Raw genomic sequence first — 23,424 nt, forward strand, 5'->3', positions numbered from 1 at the left:
TCATACATGATCTATAACTTTTCTTAAGACGCGTGAATTCTCTATCTCGTATTGTAAGCAAAATAATTTTTTGAACTCACTTGTAGGTGGAAAAATGACAAACTTCGATTATATTAAACGAAGCGGACTATTTCAAACAGAAATCCTTCTAAATACTTGGAAGCTTTGAGAACTGAAAGATTTCTAGTTTCGATTATGTAATGATTCAAATTATCTATTGCTGTGTTTATGTTCGCAGAATACTCTAAAAAAATTACACGATCCACATGATTTTCAATGTGAGATCCGTATTGAAACCAATTTGCTCTATGATAGTTGAACATTAAGCTAATTGGATTAATTATAGATGAATAATGTTACAGGAGGATGATCTGAGTCAAAGTCAGCACGAATAATCAGTTGATTACAAATGTGATTTTGATCTGTAGGAAGCAGACCAATTGTAGAGGGGTTTCTCACGAAAAAGAAACAAGTCGAATTACTGCGATAAAGAACTGAAAATGAAGTATTTTTCCACTTTCACTTTGTCCAAAATCACACTGAACTTGCTTTGCATTTAGGTACTTTTTTACGAAAAAATGTAGATCGATATCTTGTGAGTGAAAACCGATAGGTTTGTTTTGCCGTTAACAGTTTCTGTTCAAAATCAGACGGATTTCTGTCATCGAAAAATCCCTGTGGTAGATCAAAAATCCAGTTTTAACACTTTCTAAGGATTGACGTATATTTACAACGGAAAAAAATGGTAATTTTGTGCTACAGATAGTCGAACTTAAAACACAGAACTTTGGATTCGGTTGACGGTTTCAAGCATGGCAGTAGTTCTTCTGTTCGGTTTCAGGCTGTGAACGTGAGTTGAGCGTAGTCCCTGCTGTGATTTTATGAAGGGGGGGATGACAGAGTTTTTTATTTTGGCATTTTTAGATAGTTCCTGGGGCTGGAGCCAGATTCAGCTGCTTCTGGGAGATGGCGTGGCCGGGCAGTGGAGCAACGTGGACGGCACCACGGTTAGCAGTCACCGAGGTAGCTCCGGGAACAACTCCGGCATGATGAGCAACCGAAGCAGCCGGGACTCCCCAGTGGGCGGCAGCTGGCCAAGCACCTCCCCAGTGAGCAGCGGCAGCTGGCCACGCACCGTAAGCTCCGGCATACGGCCATGCTCCAGCAAAGTGTGCGGCTGGCCACGCCGGAACGTTAGCCTGGACGACGGTGGCTCCCCAAGGACCCGCGGCCCAACTAGCTTCCGAGGCGACGGCCAGGGCAAGGACAACGGCAGCAACGATGAACTGAAACAAAACAAGACTTATCACTTATCACTTACACCATAAAAAAACAATGATGGTTCTGATAAACTAAAAACTACCTTCATTTTGAAAAAGTCGTGTTGTTTTTTGCAGGTTTTGCTACGTTTCGATGATCGAACACCTGAATTGGTAATACTCCAAATCGAGAATCGGCAGTGGCTTTTATACTGAAACGCTGTACTAATCTCTTCCCGGCCGGCGGAGAACGGACCGATCTTCTAGATTAGGTTGGAAAAGCTTCGGCAAGCCAACTTCCTTCAACCGAAACGCGAAAGTATTGATAGTAATTACACATTTAGTGGTGTTTAGTTGCACTTGTATATAGTCGATACCGCTAGCAGCAAGAAGGAACCAACGGCGTCCCACCTGCCAACGCCTATCGCAGTATGGGTTGAGCTAGGAATCCTAAAAGCAAACTTAAGAAGGGGCTATCATTAAATTGCAGTCATAGTAAATAAATAAGTCGCGGTAGGTCCAATAGGGTAGCTCAGAGTAATTCACTCCCGTTCAGTAGCTCCTTGGCACCGTCAAGTTCAGGTTATTTGAAACGATAAAAAAACTTATCTTCATTAAACTATTCAGCAATAATTACAATATCTAAGCGGAATAAAAAAAAACAGTTGAAATCATTACTATTTAATTCAATAACTTGCAAACACTAATGATCATCCCTCTGGCCAATCAAACCGAAATAATCCACCGTAAAGATAGTGAAGGCGCGGCACTGAAAGGCACGTGCCCCTTTCAAAAAGAACAAGTCTAACACCCAGAAAGAGAGAAAGAGAGAGATAGCAGTAGCTCCTGGTTCCGAACTAGCAGCAGCAGCAGCTAAATATAACTCAATCACCGGGGCGAACAGACATAATTTTCAATTCTAATAGAACGTTAGTAACCTAATGTACTACCATTGATTTGGGTGGAGGAAAAAAAAAAGTGGTGTGCGGAACTCCGAGCGAGAACTTCTAGCAGTTTGATAGGCGGAATGGCAGAGAGTTAGGGAACCATTATCATTGTGTCATATTACTTCTTCGTTCCACCGGCTGCAGTTTGTGGTGTACCTAAATAAAGTGCTCGATTGAAACAGTAAATCGAGCGAACTTAGGAATTCCAAACGAGAATCCAATGTCCAGTTTTTCATACAAGGGGCGTTGATACAAGCGGTCATTCGAGAACTCTGAACGAAATTACCCTTCACGGGAATTGAAAGGGAATCATTAAATGAAAATGCAAACATTCATGGTTTTGAATTCTGAACCTGTAATCTGAAACTAAACTCTGAAACTGAACTCTGAAATTCTAAACTCTAAGCCTGAAAAAAGTCCTGATTTCAGGCGGATCATAATCTTAGCTCTGAATGTAGACCCGAAATTTCAGTTTAATAATTCAGTTCCAAAACCCAATCCAAAATTCGCCCAGTTAAACATTGCGTCTTACTACATCAAAACCGTCGTGATGAGTTTTCCTCATTGTATCCAAAAGTTTGAGTTATTCAGAGTTTGAGTTATCTCATACTGTTGCACTATGGTCCGAAACAGGAAATTAGCGTGACAAAAATATTTTCACTTTTAAATATTAGTTTTTTGTAGTTGGCGTCTTCACAAAAGTAGTTTTGTAATCAAATGGCGCTCCTTTTGATGGAAAATGTTACTGGGGTGGTCCTCATTTAGATTGAAATCTGAAATCTAACTTTCTTAATTGAACTCAAAAATGATTTTGTTGTACAATAAAGTTGTAGGAAATTTTATTTTGAGCAACTTTGCTGAGAAAAGCACCTCTCTAGCTTCTCATTTGATCGAGTTACATCAATTTTCCCGAGTAAAAGTAGGGTAGCTCCTGAAAAATCACTTTTTTTGTTCTAACTTTTTTGTGAAACGTTCTACGGAAAAGTTGTATTCAGAAGAGTTGTTGAACTCATCATTGCGCACAATTTTACTTAACCAAGCTTTTTCATATAAGCTACCAGAAAAAAGATAAGATTGTTTTTTCATCAAAAACTAGTCAAACTTCAAATCAGGGGTGGAAATAAGATAATTTTTTGATTCACAGTAGGTAAAAAAAACAGCATTATCTTTTCATAACACATATTTATTGAAGATATTATAATGAATTTTGGAATGAATGACTTTTGATAAGATAAATTTGGGTTTTACATAGAATTTAAAAATGTCTTCATCGTTAATAGTATTACTGTCTGATTCGGAATCTACATTTCAACAAAGTTAGGATCGTTTTAATGTTATTCTGTGCAAGGAGCAAGACACTTTGCAAGCGTATGAGTAATATCAACAATGTGTGCGTAAAAACAAATTCCTACGTTTCTACTCATGATTTTTATCAATGAATCTTCCAAATGGTAGAAAAATAAACAAATCAGTTCATTTTGCTTAGAATTGAAATTCAAGAGAAGCGAAAATCTTGGTCTTAAACTCTTCCGTTTTTCTAAAAACTGCTAGAGAAAAATTATTTCAGTTTCAGCTTGTTTCCGCTAACCCAAGGCAATGGACATGGATATCAACTTTCCTCGGATATGGATTATCCGATATCAATAATTTTAAGCTCGTTAGGTGAGTGTGTTTCTGATTAATATTACACTATTTAGCTGGACTATCATACACAGAAGTAACAGGAGTGCAGGATTTTGCGCGAACGAGTTTTTTTTTTTGAGGGCAGCTAAACGCCTGTGCATGGTTATCTACTGAGAATGGGAACAAGTTTGTCTCAGCGCAATATGTGCGTATGCATAAGGTCTGCTGCTACTCTGTTATATACAGTTCCTACAATGTTAAAAAAAATCGCAATGTTAGTTTTGTTACTCATTTTTTTAATTCACGGTGTTCGGTTTTATGATTCACAATCGGAAATCTTGATTCACATTTTCGTGCTCAAAATGGGCTTATTTCCACCTCTGCTTCAAATATCAATAATTTTTAGATGCCAGATCGATGAAAATGTATCCTATGCGGTTTCTGAAAGGTCATAATATAAGTAAAAATTTTAGGGAAAATTGGAAGGGTGTTATTTTTTTAACTTATTTAAATTAATTTTAAAAATACCTTCAAAAAATTCAAAAACATTGCATTCATTCGAGAAATGAGATATATAAAAACTACAGCTGAAAATAGATTTTTTGTAAATCAAAGCACTTCCTGAAACCCAAGAAAAACCCAAGAATGAGTAAAATATATTTATTCGAACCAAAACTCATTGTGCATCGTTTTCCGGTTTTTACAGGCTATTCGGTACACAAGTAGATGAGAAAGAAGGTGTACTGTCATAGGCGTCTTGGCACGATGAGGATAAAAATATTCCCATTTTACTAACTTGCACCAGCTTGTTGGAATGGTTGTCGAGATCATGAAAATCTCTGTTCATTGATTTATCATGGCCAACTAGTTCGGAATAACCATATTACACAGTATCTCTAATCCTCAGTTGCTCAAACTCATCTGAAGTAGTTTTTTTGTAATAAATTATTTAAAATTGTTCTGCAATGTATTTTCGGCTGTAGTTTCTGTATGTTTCATTTTTCGAAAGGACAATGTATGGAACACTTGTAGAAATAATTTGATACAATGATTTTGCCGAAGAAAGTATATTGATAAGTTAAGGCGTTTAAGAGTTATGCAATGTTTTCGGGTTTTTTGAAGGTATTTTTTTTAAACTAATTTAAATGAGTTAAAAAAATAACACCCTTCCAATTTTCTCTGAAAATTTTTATTTATATACCTTTCAGGAATCACATAGGATACATTTTTATCGTCTGACATCTAATGAATATTGATATTTGAAGCTTGACTAGTTTTTGATGAAAAAATAATCATAACTTTTTACTGGTCATATGAAAAAGCTTGATTAAGCAAAATTATGCGCAATAATTAGTACAACAACTCTTCTAAAGAAAACTTTTCCGTAGAACGTTCAACAAAAAAGTTAAAACAAAAAAAAGTGATTTTTCAGGAGCCACCCTACTTTTACTCGGGAAAATAGATGTAACTCGATCAAATGAAGCGCTAGAGAGATACTTTATTCAGCAAAGTTGCTCAGAATAAAATTTCCTACAACTTTATTGTACAACAAAATCATTTTTGAGTTCAATAAGGAAAGTTAGATTTCAGATTTCAATCTAAATGAGGACCACCCTAATGACATTTTTCATCAAATGGAGCGCCATTTGATTACAAACAACTTTTGTGAAAACACCAACTACAAAAAACTAATATTTAATAGTGAAAATATTTTTGTCACGCTAATTTTCCGTTTCGGACCACTGCACAGTGGGAAAAAAACGATCAAAAACGCGACTTTGCTGAATAATTTTATAAAAACATGCGCAAATATTTTCAAAATTAGTATTTCTTATGCAAATTTTTCTGTACAATCGATTTATGATAGTTAGAAGATCCGCAAAATTCACTATCATGCCCGTTTTGCTCCAATTCCTCTTTTTTCTGACTTTACTTTGAAAACTAATTGTGAAACTCAGGAAAAATTCAATTCCACCAATCGGAAGGTATTCCTGACATGCTCATAAGTTAGATAAATGGATTGTTTTTAATAAGATTGGCCGAACACAACTGTATTCTGTTTTACACCCAGTCATCTTCTTCCGTGAATTTTTGTCAAACAAGACAGTTTTATGTTTCGCTTATAACCTCAAATAATAATTTACATATAGTGTTCATGATCGCATGATTCGTGCTACATCGTTTTACCAAAATTTTTCGACAAATATAATTTTATGTTGAATTTAGATTTACAATCCCGAAGCAGATCCAATATGACCTACCAATATTGGTTCATATTACGTGCAAAACATCTGTGATCCAATTAAACACAATGGGAATGACAGTACTAGCCTATTTAACCCGTTTTACCCCAATTTATTTCATAAGTCGAATTTCTGGTTAAACTTTTCTCTGGCATACCGAAGGCAGGCTGATTTCGGTTTATGAAAATCGATTGATATTACGAAGAAAGACCCGAAAATAAGATTTCAAAGTTAGTTAGCCTTTTCAAAGTTAGTTTTAGTTATTGAATTATGACAACCCCCTTAAACTAGTTTTCTAAACATAACTTGTTTCAAGTTATTTTTTAAGCCTTACTTTATTTGAAATAGTTGTAGAAAATATAAAATCCCAGAATTTTGTAGAAGGTAGTGCATAGGTTTATTCTTTTCTGGGAAAGTTATACATAATTTAAATTAAAAAAAAACTGTTTTTAAAATAAAGTCAAAAAATAATTTTATACATTATTTATATCTTTTTACTTTTTTATTTATGACTTCTGGTCAGTCAGTAATTTTTACTTTTTTCGGTATTTTAACGATATCAAACTAACTAGAGATTACAAGAGGAGAAAGAATATGAAATCATAGAGCCATAGTACTCAAGGAAGAGCAAGGATGTGAAGACTTTATTCTGACGGTTACTGACTGACCAGAAGTCATAAATAAAAAAGTAAAAAGTAAAAAAATTTTGATGGGATTCCATCACACACAGCGATGAATGGAGCGCTGTCCGTGCGCCGCTTGCACCCTGGGAATCAGGAATCAGGAATCAGAACAAATTGGCTCAAATGGCACGTTCCCCTTGATATTTGGAGATTTGTGCCTTGCCATCAATTTGTTTTTAGCATCATTTTCCCGATATATAAGAGGGAAGGATTGAAAGGAAATGGTAAGGGTTGGACTAGGAGGATGGGAAAAATTGACGACACAAAAACACATAAAAGCAAAAGTAAATTCTGCACCCCTAAGGGATGCTGAACAATCTGCTGAGGATCACATTTAGTGGAAGCAGAAGCAAATTCTGAACCTCTACGAGGTCCCGAACAGTCTGCTGTTAATAAAACCTCCAACCCCCGAGAGGATTTAGAGATCTTACAAAAGCGACACCATTCTGCACTCCCGGAAGAATGCAGAACGACTCGCAGTATGTACGAGCAGAAGTAAATTCGGTACCCCCCAGAGGATGCCAAACAATCTGCCAAACCCTATTTAAGGTTAATACAGAAGGGATTCATTCACTCCAGGAAGAACGATGAACCCTTCTGACTATAGCTCCTTACCACATTGGGTGAGAAACGAGAGAATATCCTTCAATTTGAGCTCCGCATACACAGACTCAACCATGTATGGAGAACCAAAAACCCGGATACGTAGCTGCCTCAATGCGGGACAGTTACATATCAGATGATATGAAGTACCATAATCGCATTCACACAAATCACACGAATAATACTCAGCACGTTGAATAGTAGCCATGTGATAATTGAGTTTGCAATGTCCAGTCAGAGCTCTGACCAGAACACTTCAATGATACTTGGAGAAATGCAGTAGACACTTTGACATTTTCAGATCTAAATCTGGTAGAAATGCTTTGTCTGAGCGCAAGTTTGCAAGCTGCGCCAGTAGCTGGCATGTTTGGATGCAGCCCAAGAACGTATCTTGTGCTTTATCCAACTAGTTGAAAGTGGTAAAGCTGGTTCAGGACCAACGAAATCATTCGTTGCACCAGCTCTAGCCAACTCATCAGCCCATTCATTTCCAGTAATACCAGAATGGCCGGGTACCCATAAGAAGTAAACAGCATTTGAAATGCTGAGGTCTTCAATTTGAGTTCGACATGCGATCACTAGATTCGACCGTGAGTCATTCGAACTGAGTGCTTTTAAGGCTGCCTGACTGTCGGAACAAAAATAAATTCGTTTACCACAGATCCTCTGCTGAAGTGCCGATTGTACTCCACACAGAATTGCGTAGATTTCTGCTTGGAATACAGTACAGTATCTACCAAGTGAATGAGACTGCTCCAGCCTATTTCACGACAGTAGATACCAGCACCAGCACGACCATTCAACAGAGAACCGTCCGTAAAACAAACTATGTGTTCATCAAGTTGTCGTTCCAGACAACCAGACAATCATTCCTAACGAAGAGGATAGCTCACATTGAATGTTTTAAAAGGAAAACTGCATGTGAGAGTTAGGTCACTAGGAGCGAGTAAATACTCATCCCACGGAACCATTTGAGACCACAAGCGAGTGTGACTGGTAGCATATTCTAATGGGTTACTGTTCCAAAGCCCTGTAACCCTAAGACGGTATGCACAAGATAATGCTTCTTGTTTTAGGAACACATGTAGTGGTTTAATGCACAGTAGCGCCTCTAGAGCAGCAGTAGGAGTTGTCGTGAATGCTCCTGTCATCGCCATTAGGACCATCCTTTGGAGATGATTTAGCTTTGACTGAACTGTCGCGACTTCTCCTTTCTGCCACCATACAAGACATCCATATGCTAAAATTGGTCTAACGATAGTTGTGTAGATCCAATGAATATATCTGGGTTTGAGTCCCCATGATTTTCCAAAAGCTCGTCTGCATTGGCCGAAAGCCATACAAGCTCTCTTAATCCTGAAGTCAATGTGAGCAGACCAATTCAGTTTTGAGTCAAGAATAACCCCGACGTATTTAACTTGATCGACCACAGTGACTCCTGAACCAAAGAACTGCAACGGACGAGCTCCTGTAATTATCCTACGATGAGTGAAAAGCACCATTGATGTTTTGCCCGGATTTACAGATAATCCAAACCTGACAACACCATTGTTCAACAGATCGCAGGGCTTGCTGCATTAAATCAAAGAGAGTGTTAATGCTTATACCACCTTGAGGACACCCACAGACACTCAGCTTTCTAATCTCTGGCCTGCCGAATCGATGATCAAAGAAGTTGATTGCTAAGCATTGCGTGTATCCAGTAAGGGAAAAACCCAAGATATTCCGTTCACGACTGCAATGTTTAACCTTCTGCAGCCATTCAGCCATCGGCACGGAAATACACCTTGACTTAGGAGTTCCTATTTTTGTGGCCTTTTACGACATGGAATAGGAAACCAGTGGATCAATTCTTGGTAAAAAATAATTCCGCCGGATGCCACACGGCTTACCTGTTTGGTGGACTTATACCACCGGTACAGGTGGACCGTAGCGTTATTCTTAGCAGTTGGGAAACCGCTACCGACACTACACGGCTATCTAGGCTGCTCAGAGAGGGAAGTTAACATTGATGGTCAACTTCCATGGATGGCCGGAAGGAAGAGCAAGGATGTGAAGACTTTATTCTGACGGTTACTGACTGACCAGAAGTCATAAATAAAAAAGTAAAAAGTAAAAAAATTTTGATGGGATTCCATCACACACAGCGATGAATGGAGCGCTGTCCGTGCGCCGCTTGCACCCTGGGACGCATAGCCATACGCTACAACTCCAGGCACTCAAGCAATAGTTTCGGACAAATCTTCCATTACGGTGTTATAACTAACTGTATAGAGATGAGAAAATATCAACACAATGAAACACATTGTGTGAGAAACCGTCGTGGGCAGAATGTGACAACTTCTCGTAACTTTACTTTTTGCCGGTTCGGACAGTAAATGGCAAACGACCTTTGCCTTTACTTTCTGACATATCAGAGACTCGGATGACTCGTATCTTTAAGATGCCTAAGTTCGACTCCTCTGGTAGAAGGTAAAAGTTTAGATACGAGAAGCCTTCTGCTTACTTAAATGACCCTTGTCACGTCTCACTTTTCCGCACTTTATTCTTCACATCCTTGCTCTTCCTTGAGTACTATGGCTCTATGATTTCATATTCTTTCTCCTCTTGTAATCTCTAGTTAGTTTGCTATCGTTAAAATACCGAAAAAATTATTTATATCTTCACCAAATTTTTTTTTCTTCAAAATGAGATAGAAAACAAAAAATCCAACCCCGATATATTCCATCCCCTGAGTATCAGAAATCCGCTCTCTGCTTTGGTATATCTCTTTTGTTTTACCGATACACTATGCTTGAAACGCAATCAAAAGCTTTCGTGCACGATGCGTCCGATGTTGGGATGGAGAGCAAAATAACAGATCGGCTAAAAAGTTCGTATCGTTTCTATGAGAGGTCGCCACTAGAATTAAATCCATACCATTTTCAGTTAGTACCAACCTTCAAAAGATACGTGTATAAATTTGACAGCTGTCTGATTATTAGTTTGTGAGATATTGCATTTTGAGTGAAGCTACTTTTGTTATTGTGAAAAATATGGAAAAAAAGGAATTTCGTGTGTTGATGAAACACTACTTTTTGATGAAAAAAAGTGCCGCCGATACCAAAAAATGGCTTGATGAGTGTTATCCAGACTCTGCACCTGGCGAAGCAACAATTCGTAAGTGGTTTGCAAAATTTCGTACTGGTCATATGAGCACCGAAGACGATGAACGCTGTGGACGTCCAAAAGAGGCTGTTACCGATGAAAACGTGAAAAAAATCCACAAAATGATTTTCAATGACCGTAAAGTGAAGTTGATCAAGAAATCAAAGGAACGTGTTGGACATATTATTCACGAATATTTGGATATGAGAAAGCTTTGTGCAAAATGAGTGCCGCGTGAGCTCACAATCGATCAAAAACAACAACGAATTGATGATTCTGAGCAGTGTTTGGAGCTGTTATATCGAAATAAAACCGATTTTTTCGTCGATATATAACAATGGACGAAACATGGCTCCATCACTTCACTCCGGAGTCCAATCGACAGTCAGCTGAGTGGACTGCACGCGATGAACCGAATCCAAAGCGTGGAAAGACTTAACAATCGGCCGGTAAGGTTATGGCGTCTGTATTTTGGGATTCGCATGGTATAATTTTCATCGACTACCTTGAAAAGGGAAAAACCGGTGACTATTATATAGCGTTATTAGAGCGTTTGAAGGACGAAATTTCAAAAAACGGCCTCATTTGAAGAAGAAAAAAGTTTTGTTTCATCAAGACAATGCACCGTGTCACAAGTCGATGAAAACCATGCTGAAATTGAACGAATTGGGCTTCGAATTGCTCCCTCATCCACCGTATTCTCCAGATTTGGCTCCCAGTGACTTTTTCCTGTTCTCAGACCTCAAGAGAATGCTCGCTGGTAAAAAATTTAGAAGCAATGAATAGGTAATCGCTGAAACTGAGGCCTATTTTGAGGCAAAGGACAAATCGTACTACAAAAATGGTATCGAAAAGTTGGAAGAGCGCTATAATCGCTGTATCGCCTCTGATGGCAATTATGTTGAATAATAAAAACGAATTTCGGCAAAAAAATGTGTGTTTCTATTAAACGATACGAACTTTTCAGCCGAACTGTTATTATGTTTCGCGTCGTGTAATTTTAAATGATTTTATACTGAAAACTAACACTTTTGCTTTAAAGTTCCATTCGAATGAGAAGAATTGAGAAATTTCATACAAAAATAGTTTCTGTGACATAATTTTATTTTGAAAATAGAAGAATGGTATGAATATGTGTCTTATGTAATTAAGTCAAAGTTGTCAATATCTGTACCTATAGGATTTTTTGGTGTGTAGAAGAATTTTACTCTTTTTTTGCATCGTCGCTCCAAATGATGATGTACAATTTTAAACACACTTTACCCTATAAAATCATGATGAAATTCAATAGCAACCTATGGGACTATGAGAATTTGGACATTACTTGACACATACTCACACACATACATACATACAAATCGGAGACTTTATTACAGTGCCTTTCGCTGTAAACTCTGGAGTTCCTCTAGGCAGTCACCTAATACCATTCTTATTTTTACTCTACCATAAAGAACGCAACAGTGTGTGCAAAACATACAATAACTGCTCCAATGTTTTCGACTGTCTTGGAACGATTGTTTCATATTCACTTGTCATATTAGCTTTGGGATATTGGTCATATTAGCTGTATATCTGGCATTGGAAATACAAAGCAAATTGCAAAACTCCTTCTATAATCATAGAAAAACTAAATTTATGTATTCCTTCAATTTGAATATTCAATTTACTTTTCAATATTATTGAACTTGTAATGCAATAATTCGCTTTGCCATTTTACTAGATGACACAACCGGCCGCAAAATTTCCTGACGAATGAATTAAAATCAATTAATATGATGAGTATTGATGCAAATGATATTGGAAATTGCTCCATTTTTGGCAAAACTCTATCTGGCGTTCTACAATTAAAAACGTCAAAAGATCACCCGATAGGGTGTAAAAATACAGTATGTTCTTTCCGAAGAAAATTTGGCAAAGAAATAAATCTTCAAAGACAGAATCGATCCGATGCTTGAAAAAAACAGTTAGTAAACATAAACCTAAATTTGAACTACTCGCACGCTAAGTAGGCGAGCTTTTTGGATGATACCAAATGAACTGTCACCAATGTAACAGAAGGCCGTGGAATACGCTTGTCGACTGGCAGAAAGGTTTGATTGAGGGGAATTCGGTATACGGGAGCCACAAAAACGTCGAGCAGAGTCTAGTAGAACCCCGACCTTTCCGTCCGCCTACAATTGGGCTAAAAACGAGCAAGAATCTGTAACGCCAAATCGTAACGATAATCAAAATCAAAGAACGAACGCGGAAGCTGTTTCAATACACTCCGAACAAATCAGTAGCCAAGTACGTCTCCAGCATCAGTTCACAATTATAGTAGATGAAATTGCTCGATACCGAAATTATTATTATCATTATTATTATCGTCAACCCACACCTGACGCAAATTAGTGTTTATTGTATATGATAAAATAACCAGTTATTTGTTGACCTAATTCATACGAGTATAATCGCATCCCGTTAATATCGGGTTAGATAACAACCGATCGTTAAACGTAATCAGAAAAACTGCGCACTGGAATACGACAGTTGGTTAGTTATGTCAGTTAAAAACCCACCAACCGTCAATCAATCAACGAATCGATCCATTCTTGCTCACAATGAGAAAGTCACCCACGCCAGTGTTTGCCAAACGAGTCCCTTTCAAACACGCGTGCAGCAATTACCCCTCTCCACCCTTAGCCCACCCCTCCAGAATGGTACGTTTCTTCCTCGGCCACTTTACACACCGATCACTTTGATGATGGCGGAAATTCTTGCAACGGGCGAGTGCTCGCGATATCAAGAAATTAGATCACATACCATACGGCAAGCGGCAAGCGAAATCCGCTCCGGTTCTCGGTTCTCTTCTATCCCACCGTCCCCACCGCTAGTCGAATGCGAAAGTGAAAACAGAAAACCGGTATTGCAGAACAGAACAGAACTCAACGAGTAACAATTCTAACCACACGAGTCCATGAATATTTACAGCTTCAGCATTGTCGTCTGTACGAAGGCGATCGCAGGAGGCCGGTCAGCAGCGTTGGGTGGCAACGGTGCATGAGATAATAATCGTGAAACGCAAACAAATCCGCATAGTTCGCGTAGAAGGATTACGAAGGGGTGTGTGGAGATACCAAACAGAGACCCGTAACATTGTACCCATTTACCTTGACAATCGTTCTTCGGTGCCTCCAGCGCTGCTCAGCCCTGTAAGGTCTTTGTATGCTAATGACGGCTTTACATTCAGTAATAATTCACCCTTCCACGGTAATTCATATTTATTCAATAGAAAAATTGAATCTTTCAGATGAATAAAATCTATTCAATTAACTTATTTTTTCAGGTTTCACCAGGTTCCGGGTGCTGGGGCCAAATTCAGAGACTTCTGGTTGATGATATGGCCAGGAAGTGGTGCCTTGTGGACGGCACCTCGGTTAGCAGCGACATACGAAGCGGAATACGGAACCGGAGCAACAACGGCACCGTGATAAGCCACGGCAGCAGGAGCGTAGTGCGAATTCCAGCCGTTGTATGGAACAGCATTCCAGCTATTGTAGGCCACCGGTACCGGAGCGCTATCCCAAGTGTTATGAGCGGCGTAGGTCACAATCGGAGCAGCAGCATATCCGTAATGATTGGCATAGACGGCAGGAGCATAGGAAGCTTCGGCAACAACCACGGCGAGGGCCATCATGACTACAGCTGCGATGCACTGAAATAAAAAAAGAATAATTTTAACTCTGCTTTCGGTTGTCACACATTCGATCTTACCTTCATGATTATTGTTTTGAGGTTATGTGTTTGCACTTGTTAGTAGATTGAATGCTGTTGAAGTTATGATTTAGACCCCCGAAAAATCAACCATTTATAGTAGCTTTTTCGGTTCTGTTCGTTGATTCTTCCGCCCATCTGTCGCCTGCAGCTTGAACCAGTTTGGCATTCTCTTTTCGGATTAATTACTGAATTCGTGAAACTAATGAACGTCAACTAATGACGTGAACAAATTGATACATCATTGTAAATAGGTGTACTACATCACAACTTTTTGTTGAAATTAGCCAAATTGGACACACTTATCACAATTTTGTTCAAAGACGTTTCCCGATGACAACTATTGCGATTTGTTGTTTTATCACGTAGATGCCGAAAAGAAACTATCAAGCAATATAATTAAAAAAAAACAAGATCAGAACGGTTTGAAAGTAGTTTCCACTTAGCTTTAAAATATGCATTTCATACGTTTGAAAAAAAACAATGAAAAAAATGGGATCCTGTCGATCTTGTTTGATACCACTCACCATAAGCAAACTCGTTGATTGACTTCTATCATTAGAAACAGTTCCTGTTTCAATGACTCTCATAGAATATCACGTATTATAAATAATATTCAGATTGTCCTTTGGTTACAAGAGCCAGGTACTTACAGTTCCGTTCCATTCGAAATGTTCAAAATGAAAAGAGGACGAGCCATTGTTAACATTGACTGAACGTGAGTTTGCAACTCCATGGATACCAACAACTTTTTAACATGGATACGACCTGTTATTGTTATTCCCAGTCCTATTTCGTTTCTACTGGTTTTTCCCGAAAGACTTTCTAAATAAGCTATGGAAGGTTTTCTCAATCCCACGATAACCAAAAATGAACTATTCGAGAATAAGATTTCCATGACCTTTCCGAACCATTGAGCCTCGCTAGACCAAATCTGGCTAAACACGCATCCGAAGTGCGCTCGCGACGTGTCTTACCTTTTTATAAATAGAAAAAATAGGTATAAAATTCGCTCAAACTGTAGAAACTGTAGAAGGGCCGAGTATCACATACCATTCGATTCAGCTCGACGAACTGAGCAAATGTCCGTGTGTGTGTCTGTATGTGTTTCGCCAACAAAGAGGTCGAGATCTCAAAGGTTACTGGACCGATTATGATCAAACTAGTCGCAAGTGAAAGGTCTCCCCGTTACCCTGAACGCTATTGAACGGTTTAGAGATCGGAAGTTTACTTTTTGATTTATACGAAGTTTTATGTCAAAATTTTCACTTTTTTGAAAATATCTGTCACAAAAACAGAAAATGGTTTATACTATGGCTTCTTAAAGACTGTCCCAGAAAGTATGGACGCAACCAAAAACCGCTACCATTTCGCAATGGTTCAGAATCTGTCAATTTTTATGGCTGCGTCCTGTTGTTTACACTCTTCTCTAACCACTTGTGCAGTTGTTTATTCGTTTTCATTAGTATGTTTCGAAATAAATGCGAGGACTTTCAGCACAACAACATCGAAAAATTGTGTACGAATGGTGCACAGAACGTGGACTGTCACTGAGAAGGATAGCAAAATTGGAAGTAGTAAGTGAAAAGACGTGCGAAATGCAATCAGAAAGTTCGGTGAAGATAAATGTATACTGAAGGCGTTCGAGCAAAAGAAGGAGGTATCAATTCGGGATGTGGCCAAAAAAGTGGGCACTTCGAAGTCAAATGTTCTTCGTGCTAAAGAACGTTTGAATCTTCGAACCTATAAGAAGCAGAAACAACCAAAACGTAGTCCGAAACAAGAAGCATCGATCAGGCCGAGGGTTCGAAAGCTGTACAATACGATCCTTACTGGAAATTTGAACTGCATAATCATGGACGAAGAAACCGACGTGAAACTCGATTACAAATCCTTGCCGATACCAACATATTATACGGTGCGAGAAGGGCAAGTGTTAAACCAATCCGAAACATCGATTGAAGTCGAAAAATTTGGTAAGAATGCTATGGTCTGGCAAGCTATTTGTAGCTGCGGTAAGATTTCGAAACCCTTCATCACCACTGCTTCAATGAACAGCGAAATATACATCAAGGAATGACTACTTCTACACACGATTCAAAGTCACAAGGATCCTGTTGTTTTCTGGCTAGATCTTGCTTCTTGCCACTACTCGAAATCAACGGTAGAATGGAATACTACCAAAAATGTCACTGAAATGTCAGCGAAATATACATCAAGGAATGACTACTTCTACCCACGATTCAAAGTCACAAGGATCCTGTTGTTTTCTGGCTAGATCTTGCTTCTTGCCACTACTCGAAATCAACGGTAGAATGGAATACTACCAAAAATGTCACTTTCGTCCCAAAAGATCAGATCCACCAAATTGCCACAACTTCGACCAATTGAGGAATTTTGGGCATTAACGAAGGCACATCTTAGAAAACATGTCTCGGCAGCCGAAACCATTCAACAATTCGAAAAAGATTGGAAAAAAGTGTCAAAACTTGTCGCCAAGAAGTCTGTACGTAATTTAACGAGGAACGCTCGCAAGAAGGTGCGCCAGCTAGTCTACAATGGCTAAGTAGCAAATGTTGAGAATAATATTCTGTTGTTGTAGTCTAATATTATCAGTATATCGAATAAAATTTGAATGTCTAACACTTGTGAATTATTTACAGCGAAATCAAAGTTCGTTTATACTTTCTAGGACAGTCTTTAGATGTATTTATTGTAGATCTTTTGTTGTCGTTTTTGTCGTTGATTGCTAACAGTAAGATGTTCGATGGTTTTGCACGGCATAGATCGTTTCGTAATTTGATTATTCGGTACTAACTTTGCATTTGGCTGTCGATATTAGTTGGGGAAACTCTGGGTGTGCACTTTTTTAACAACGTTCAGTTTGAATTTGATGTATCAGTAGCCATCAGTTTCCTTTGCAAAAGACCATCAAAACCGGCCGAAACGTCGAGCCATTTTTGAAATAAATCGTTCGCCAATTAAAAATTGACTGAGAAAGCCGTGAATAATCATAAAAAAACTCAAATTTCCAGTCGTTACAATCACTTCAAAATTAACATTTAGTTCCAGAATCCAGAAATTCTAATCCAAGATTTTGTTCGTGAATCCTAAGGTTAAAATCCTATATCTAAATTATGAATTCGAATCCCGAACATAAATTAAGGAACTGAGTTCAGTTCCAAAATCTAGTTAAGCAACCATCGGCTCGGGTACGAGAAAGGCAAGCAAACGTTATGAGTTTTCCTAATTGTATCCAAGCTTTAGCGGTTATTTCACACTGCGACAAATTTAATCATAAATTGCTGATGGCGTGTGAAAAGAATTGTGTTACTACGTTTAGTACTACTCGAGATATTCACGGTTAAGTTGTACCCATTCTTCCACAGAAATGAATTTCATTTGATGTCAATAAAAGCTACGATAGAACATCAAAGTGGCAGCGATACGAATTACACTTAACCAAAGAAGTAATAAAACCTATTGCCAACAACTAATGTGCCATAAGTGTAACTCAAAATCATCAATCCGGCTATGAGTGAAACTGTCACTCAATGAAAACATCCAAAACTAATTCTCTGAAAGAATTGAATTGAATTAAAGAGAACGTTCGAAAGCAGTATTAAGATTGTAGTTGTTCTATTAAATTGTAATTGTAAGGTAAAAGGTTTTATGAAAGCTTTAAACACAATAATAAAATTATTGTATTATTTGTCAAAACCGGTATGGATTGTAGCTAGCATAAAACCGGTAGTATTTACCGCGAGAAATGGTGAATTTGTTACTTGTTGATCTGGGCAGCCGGCTACCGAGAAAAATTTAAAATCTATCAAGCAAACAAGTATCAATGTTATCTCTATTAGTAACATGGTAATATTAACGGACCTTCGCAATAGTTGATTTCTATCATTCAACTCATAATCGTAAAGGCCAAGCAATAACATGGAAGAAGAAAAAATACCGAATAAAACTTTTCTCAGATGCTAGCCGGAAAGAAATGTAATGAAGAGATAATTTAGGAAAACAGAGTAATCAGATGTAAAACGTTGGAAAAATCTGATAACAGAAGGAAAAAAGAAACTCCCCTAATTGTCGCCTTTTAAAACATGGAAGCAGAAACCCAGTGGATCTATTCTTGGCTTATTTTTTTCCGCCGGATTCCACACGGTATCTAGGCTGGTCCTGTCCGGAGAACGATAACAGGTACTATCAATCTCCTAGTGGACCCCAGTCTCTTCAATATTTGGGTAAATAGAAGATTACCCAAAGTGTTGTCAAGGCAAGTTTGGAAATGTTCGCTACCTATGTTTTACGATCAAGTCAAAGTTTGAGTAGATAAAGCTTGTTTCAGATAGAATTGGAACAAAGACAATTGCCTGTATTTCAGTTATTTATTATTGAATTCAAGATCTTTTTTTATATAAATGTAGCGTTTCTTCATACTTTTAAGAAAAAATACGGATAAAATTATTCGTCACGGTTTCGAAGGATTTCTCGAGTTTTTCCTGTAACACGGCTCATTACGCGGCGCACACCTTCTTCATCCATCGTTTTAGCTATCTTCTTGTTCCACCAGGTCGTCATCTGATTGATGTCTTTGACAACCTTTCCCTTTGCCTTGAGTCTCCTCTTCATGATTGCCCAGTATTTCTCAATGGGGCGGAACTGGGAGCAATTGGGTGGGTTAAGGTAGAGGGTGGGAGACACTCTTTCTGGTTAGTTCCGATGTCATTGTCTTATTTGTAACGAAAAATTTCCTTTTTTTTTTGCCACAGGTGCAAATGCCCTGCCAAATCATAAATTTTCTTGCAAATTTGTCGGCAAAAACAAATTTAAATTTCGCTGGAACATCCCTCCGAGCCGTTGCCAAGTAAAATTGTTGACCTGGGATTTGCCCGAAGTCAGCCTTGACATAGGTATCATCGTCCATCAGAAGACACCCGTCGAACTTGGTCAGCACCTGGTCATATAGTTTCCGAGCACGAATTTTGACCACACTATTCTGTTTTATGGTCCGAATTGGCTGTTTGCTTGCTCGATACGAAGTGATTCCTTCCCGGAGTAGAGTTCTCCTCACGGTACTATGGGCAGCACCGAATTTTCTGGCCAAATCACGGTTACCACCCATTATGAACTTAAAAACAGCAATCGGCTTTTTTCCCTAAAATTTAGGTGGTACTCACTTTTTATTCAACCTAATTTGGGCTCATAGGATTTATCTTTTAAACTCAATTTTCAGTGTGAAAAAAATAAAAAAATATATTTTAAACTCAATTTCCAGTGTGATTTTTTTTTTCATTTTTCACGCCTACCTAGATTGGAAATCAGGCTCAGATTGCTGTTCGAATGTGCGTTCAAAATATTAGTTACGAGTCAAATTCAATATAAATTGACGTAAATTCAAGTATGCCGTAATTTCTTCGGTGATAACACAATATTATGTCTACTAATATGCAAAAATAAAAGTTGCGTCAGTTAAAATAACTGTAAAGTTATTGATATGACTTATCTTTACATGCTTTGAATTGTGAATGTAAGTGAATCGCGACGCTCCTTTTATGTGCATCTATTAAAATGTAAATTTTTCTAAGTGTGTGACAAAGATTTTGGCAACTCAATACAGACAAAATATTACAAATCACTTCAAACCTAGTATCTACTTTTTATTTAATTTTGAGTAGTTTTGAACTTTTTTTAATTTATGGTTGTTTTGACGTTTGCCAAAAATTAGACCAGAACAAATTACTTCAAAATAGTCGATTTGAAGCATGGGTTGTACATTCTACAATTTTTCACATGTTATGTGAATCTTTTTTTCTACAAACAACACATAATTATTATTCGATGTTTTTTGATTCATGGAAATTAAAACATTCTGACATCAAAACAGCTTACATCATGCGTGATTTTTCATAGTGATATGATAAATTCTAAACGCTAATTCGACTGTACCTAGCTTCGTGTCTCGTTACTCTGTGTACTGTCTTTCGTTGATTTCTCAATGATGGATAAACAGATTTTCACCAACACAAGCTCAACTTTGAAATTGTGAAACTAATCTCAGGAGCACCGCACTCCAAAAAAAACCTTAATTTTACAGGTGACTTAATCCCTCATACGATGTAATTCATAAAGACCTAATTTGTCAAATGACGAAATGACCTCTAGGCCGATGTTTTGGTTCTCTAGCAGTTTATTATGAACTGATTCGCATTGACGAGTCGAAGACGAAGACGTTAAGAAAAAAGTGTATAAACGAAAACTGCACCAATCAAACAATTTGATCATGACTGAATGTCAAATCAACTCTTTTAGTTTCAGTTTCACCAAGATGAGCATATCTGAATATAAGCTCTTTTTTTCAAGTATAATATTATTTTCAATTTTTCAACAAGCGCTGAATGCTTAAAGAACTCATCGTCATTGAATGAAAATAAACAGATATCGTACAAAATTGTGATTAGTAGTTTTTTGTTGTAATATTTACTAAAAGTAGAACATTAGTTTGCAATAAAATGCGAGATTGTTGCAAAATACAAATCAATGTTATATTGATTTGCTCCTGTCAGTATTTGTCGAATTCAGTAATTAATCGGAAAAGAGAATGCCTAATTGATTTGAACTGCAGACGAGAGATAAGTGAAAGGATCAGCGAGCAGAACAGAAAAAGCTACTATAAATTGATGAATTTTCGGGAGTCTAAATCATAACTTCAACAGCATTTAATCCACTAACAAGTGTAAACACATAACCTTAAAACAATAATCATGAAGGTAAGATCGACTGTGTGATAACCGAAAATAGTGTTAAAATTATTCTTTTTTGTTTCAGTGCATCGCAGCTGTAGTCATGATGGCCCTCGCCGTGGTTGTTGCCGAAGCTTCCTATGCTCCTGCCGTCTATGCCAATCATTACGGATATGCTGCTGCTCCGATTGTGACCTACGCCGCTCATAACACTTGGGATAGCGCTCCGGTACCGGTGGCCTACAATAGCTGGAATGCTGTTCCATACAACGGCTGGAATTCGCACTACGCTCCTGCTGCCGTGGCTTATCACGGTGCCGTTGTTGCTCCGGTTCCGTATTCCGCTTCGTATGTCGCTGCTAACCGAGGTGCCGTCCACAAGGCACCACTTCCTGGTCATATCATCAACCAGAAGTCTTTGAACTTGGCTCCAGCTCCGGGAACACTGTAATAATATTTTCGATAGTTTAGGAGAATTTAGAACCAACTACGCGCGCTTGAAATGGGCTACACTTTTTGTAAATGTTAACCATGACATTGTAAATAAAGTCACAACCAATTAGTACTTATATAGTGTTTTGTTTAAAAAATTAAGCGATTTAAACTACCAGAATATAACTTTTCATAAATTTATACGTCTGCGAAAACGATCGAAGCGTTGAGATCCAAGCATGCTACGACACACGAATCACGTTTTTCCAAACTGTCTACATTTCTATTTTCATTGAAATCATGACATCCTTCTCTACCGTAAATCGATCAGCTATATTTTGATACCATTTTGTTTAGAAGAAGATATGACAAGGAACTGCGAACTTAATAAAAGTCGTTTTAAAAATCGGTAAAAGGCTCGTTTATTTCATTCACTGATTCTAATATATTGCAATCATTCAGAAGTCAATCACTTCGCCAATCGCACCGGGATATAATTATTATATCCGAAACCGTATATTCCTGTCCCATAGAAGGCTCCATAGTTCCATGGATCCCCTCCACCGAGGTTGGCCTGGACAATTGTTTTCAGTGGTTTCACGACCGGCGCTGGCGGGGCGTAATGCACTGCAGTAGGTTGCCAAGTACTCCAGGGATTCCAGGCGTACAGATTATTGATTGTGTGTGGCACAGAATGAATTCCGGTACCGGAGTTGGTTTGCACTACCGTAGGCCGGTGACCGTCGTGATACGCGTAGGTACCGGAGAACGGTACAGCCGCAACGGGGGCCGCAACGGGAGCCAAAAAATGGTGACTGTAAAGTCCAAGTGCCTGCAAGGCAACGTGAGGATTGTAGCCATGATAGTACGGATGATACACACCACTCACGGCACTTGCCGCTACCAAGAGACTAGCCAGGATGAGCTATTATTAATGAACAAAAATCAATTTTTATACTGCTCTTTGAAAACATTTTGCTTTTGTTACCTTCATTTCGATTTTCACCTGTCAACCGACTATCGCTCATTGACGGCGCTGTTCGCCGACAAATGTTCTTTTATAAAGTTTAACCTAAATGGCCATTCTGGACCAGTACAATAATTAGCAATGTCCGGGCGTCAAACGAAGGCGTGACACACAATAGACGCCAACTTCATAGCTCGGTGGAGAAATTAAATCAACCGAACGCTGCAAGTGCAGTTTGTTGTTCAATAAATTTTACGCAAAAAAAAACTCGCTGTGAAACAAACGCAAAATACACTTAGGAAAAATAATCCGTTGTTCAAACAAAGTCAACTGTGAGTCACCTAGGGCAACAGTTTGGTCCAGTTCTAGAACATGAATGACAGGTTTCATGGTCAAAGCCTACTCTGATAATGGTCGTCTATTCGCCCTGATCAACAATTATCCGCATGGCAACGGAGAACGATCTACATATTTTTCACTGACCTCAGTCGCCACTTGATCGGAATGAAAAATTAACTGGTGAGTAGCGTTTGAATCGGTTTGTTTTTGCTAACTGACCATGCTCGAAACTACCCGAGCTAGCCAGTGCGAAAGGCTGCGGACGAAAGAATTTACGGACCCATTCAAAATCAATCCCGAAAGCGATCGGTTTTAAAAGCTTCCCACACGGTTGACAGCTGTTGTGTTTAGTATAGAAAGGTGTCAAACATTTGAATGTATGACGACCAACTTGTAATGCTAATTGTATGTGACGATTGAATGAAATTAGAAGTCGTTGATCAACAGTGTTATTAGTATTTAGCGATCATAATTAAGTTAAATTATATAGGTTTTCATAGCAACTGTAAGGACTACACACTAGAATCTTATGTCGATCTTGTTTATAGAATAAATTCAGAATAAAACAGACAGAACAGATCCGCTTCGTTCAAAATCATTACGATGATAAACTATGTTGAATGCATTCTATCAGAATGCGACTGAATTTAGATGGAAATGGTTCAGTGCAGACTAACAAAAC

The 23,424-nt window shown here is 38.2% G+C and overlaps 4 protein-coding genes across 4 annotated transcripts; 1 reads left to right on the forward strand and 3 right to left on the reverse strand.

Annotated features, from left to right (window-relative positions):
• Positions 1–906: 906 nt before the first annotated feature.
• Positions 907–1,518, reverse strand: LOC131428026 (adult cuticle protein 1-like). Its single transcript, XM_058591660.1, has 2 exons — positions 1,364–1,518; positions 907–1,286 (listed from the first exon to the last, which is right to left on the reverse strand). The coding sequence occupies exons 1-2, from the start codon at positions 1,367–1,369 to the stop codon at positions 921–923; spliced, it is 372 nt and encodes a 123-aa protein (XP_058447643.1). The 5' UTR covers positions 1,370–1,518; the 3' UTR covers positions 907–920.
• Positions 1,519–13,747: 12,229 nt separating this feature from the next.
• On the reverse strand, positions 13,748–14,435 carry LOC131428027 (adult cuticle protein 1-like). Its single transcript, XM_058591661.1, has 2 exons — positions 14,259–14,435; positions 13,748–14,199 (listed from the first exon to the last, which is right to left on the reverse strand). Exons 1-2 carry the CDS (start codon positions 14,262–14,264, stop codon positions 13,834–13,836), a joined length of 372 nt encoding a protein of 123 aa, XP_058447644.1. The 5' UTR covers positions 14,265–14,435; the 3' UTR covers positions 13,748–13,833.
• Positions 14,436–20,973: 6,538 nt separating this feature from the next.
• LOC131431908 (adult cuticle protein 1-like) lies at positions 20,974–21,573 on the forward strand. The gene is made up of 2 exons (XM_058597861.1): positions 20,974–21,031; positions 21,090–21,573. The coding sequence occupies exons 1-2, from the start codon at positions 21,026–21,028 to the stop codon at positions 21,453–21,455; spliced, it is 372 nt and encodes a 123-aa protein (XP_058453844.1). The 5' UTR covers positions 20,974–21,025; the 3' UTR covers positions 21,456–21,573.
• A 260-nt stretch (positions 21,574–21,833) lies between these two features.
• On the reverse strand, positions 21,834–22,571 carry LOC131431907 (uncharacterized). Its single transcript, XM_058597860.1, has 2 exons — positions 22,425–22,571; positions 21,834–22,361 (listed from the first exon to the last, which is right to left on the reverse strand). The coding sequence occupies exons 1-2, from the start codon at positions 22,428–22,430 to the stop codon at positions 21,906–21,908; spliced, it is 462 nt and encodes a 153-aa protein (XP_058453843.1). The 5' UTR covers positions 22,431–22,571; the 3' UTR covers positions 21,834–21,905.
• Positions 22,572–23,424: the final 853 nt, after the last annotated feature.

This window comes from Malaya genurostris, chromosome 2 (assembly GCF_030247185.1).
Source record: "Malaya genurostris strain Urasoe2022 chromosome 2, Malgen_1.1, whole genome shotgun sequence".
In the NCBI taxonomy this organism is placed as follows: Eukaryota; Metazoa; Arthropoda; class Insecta; order Diptera; family Culicidae; genus Malaya; species Malaya genurostris.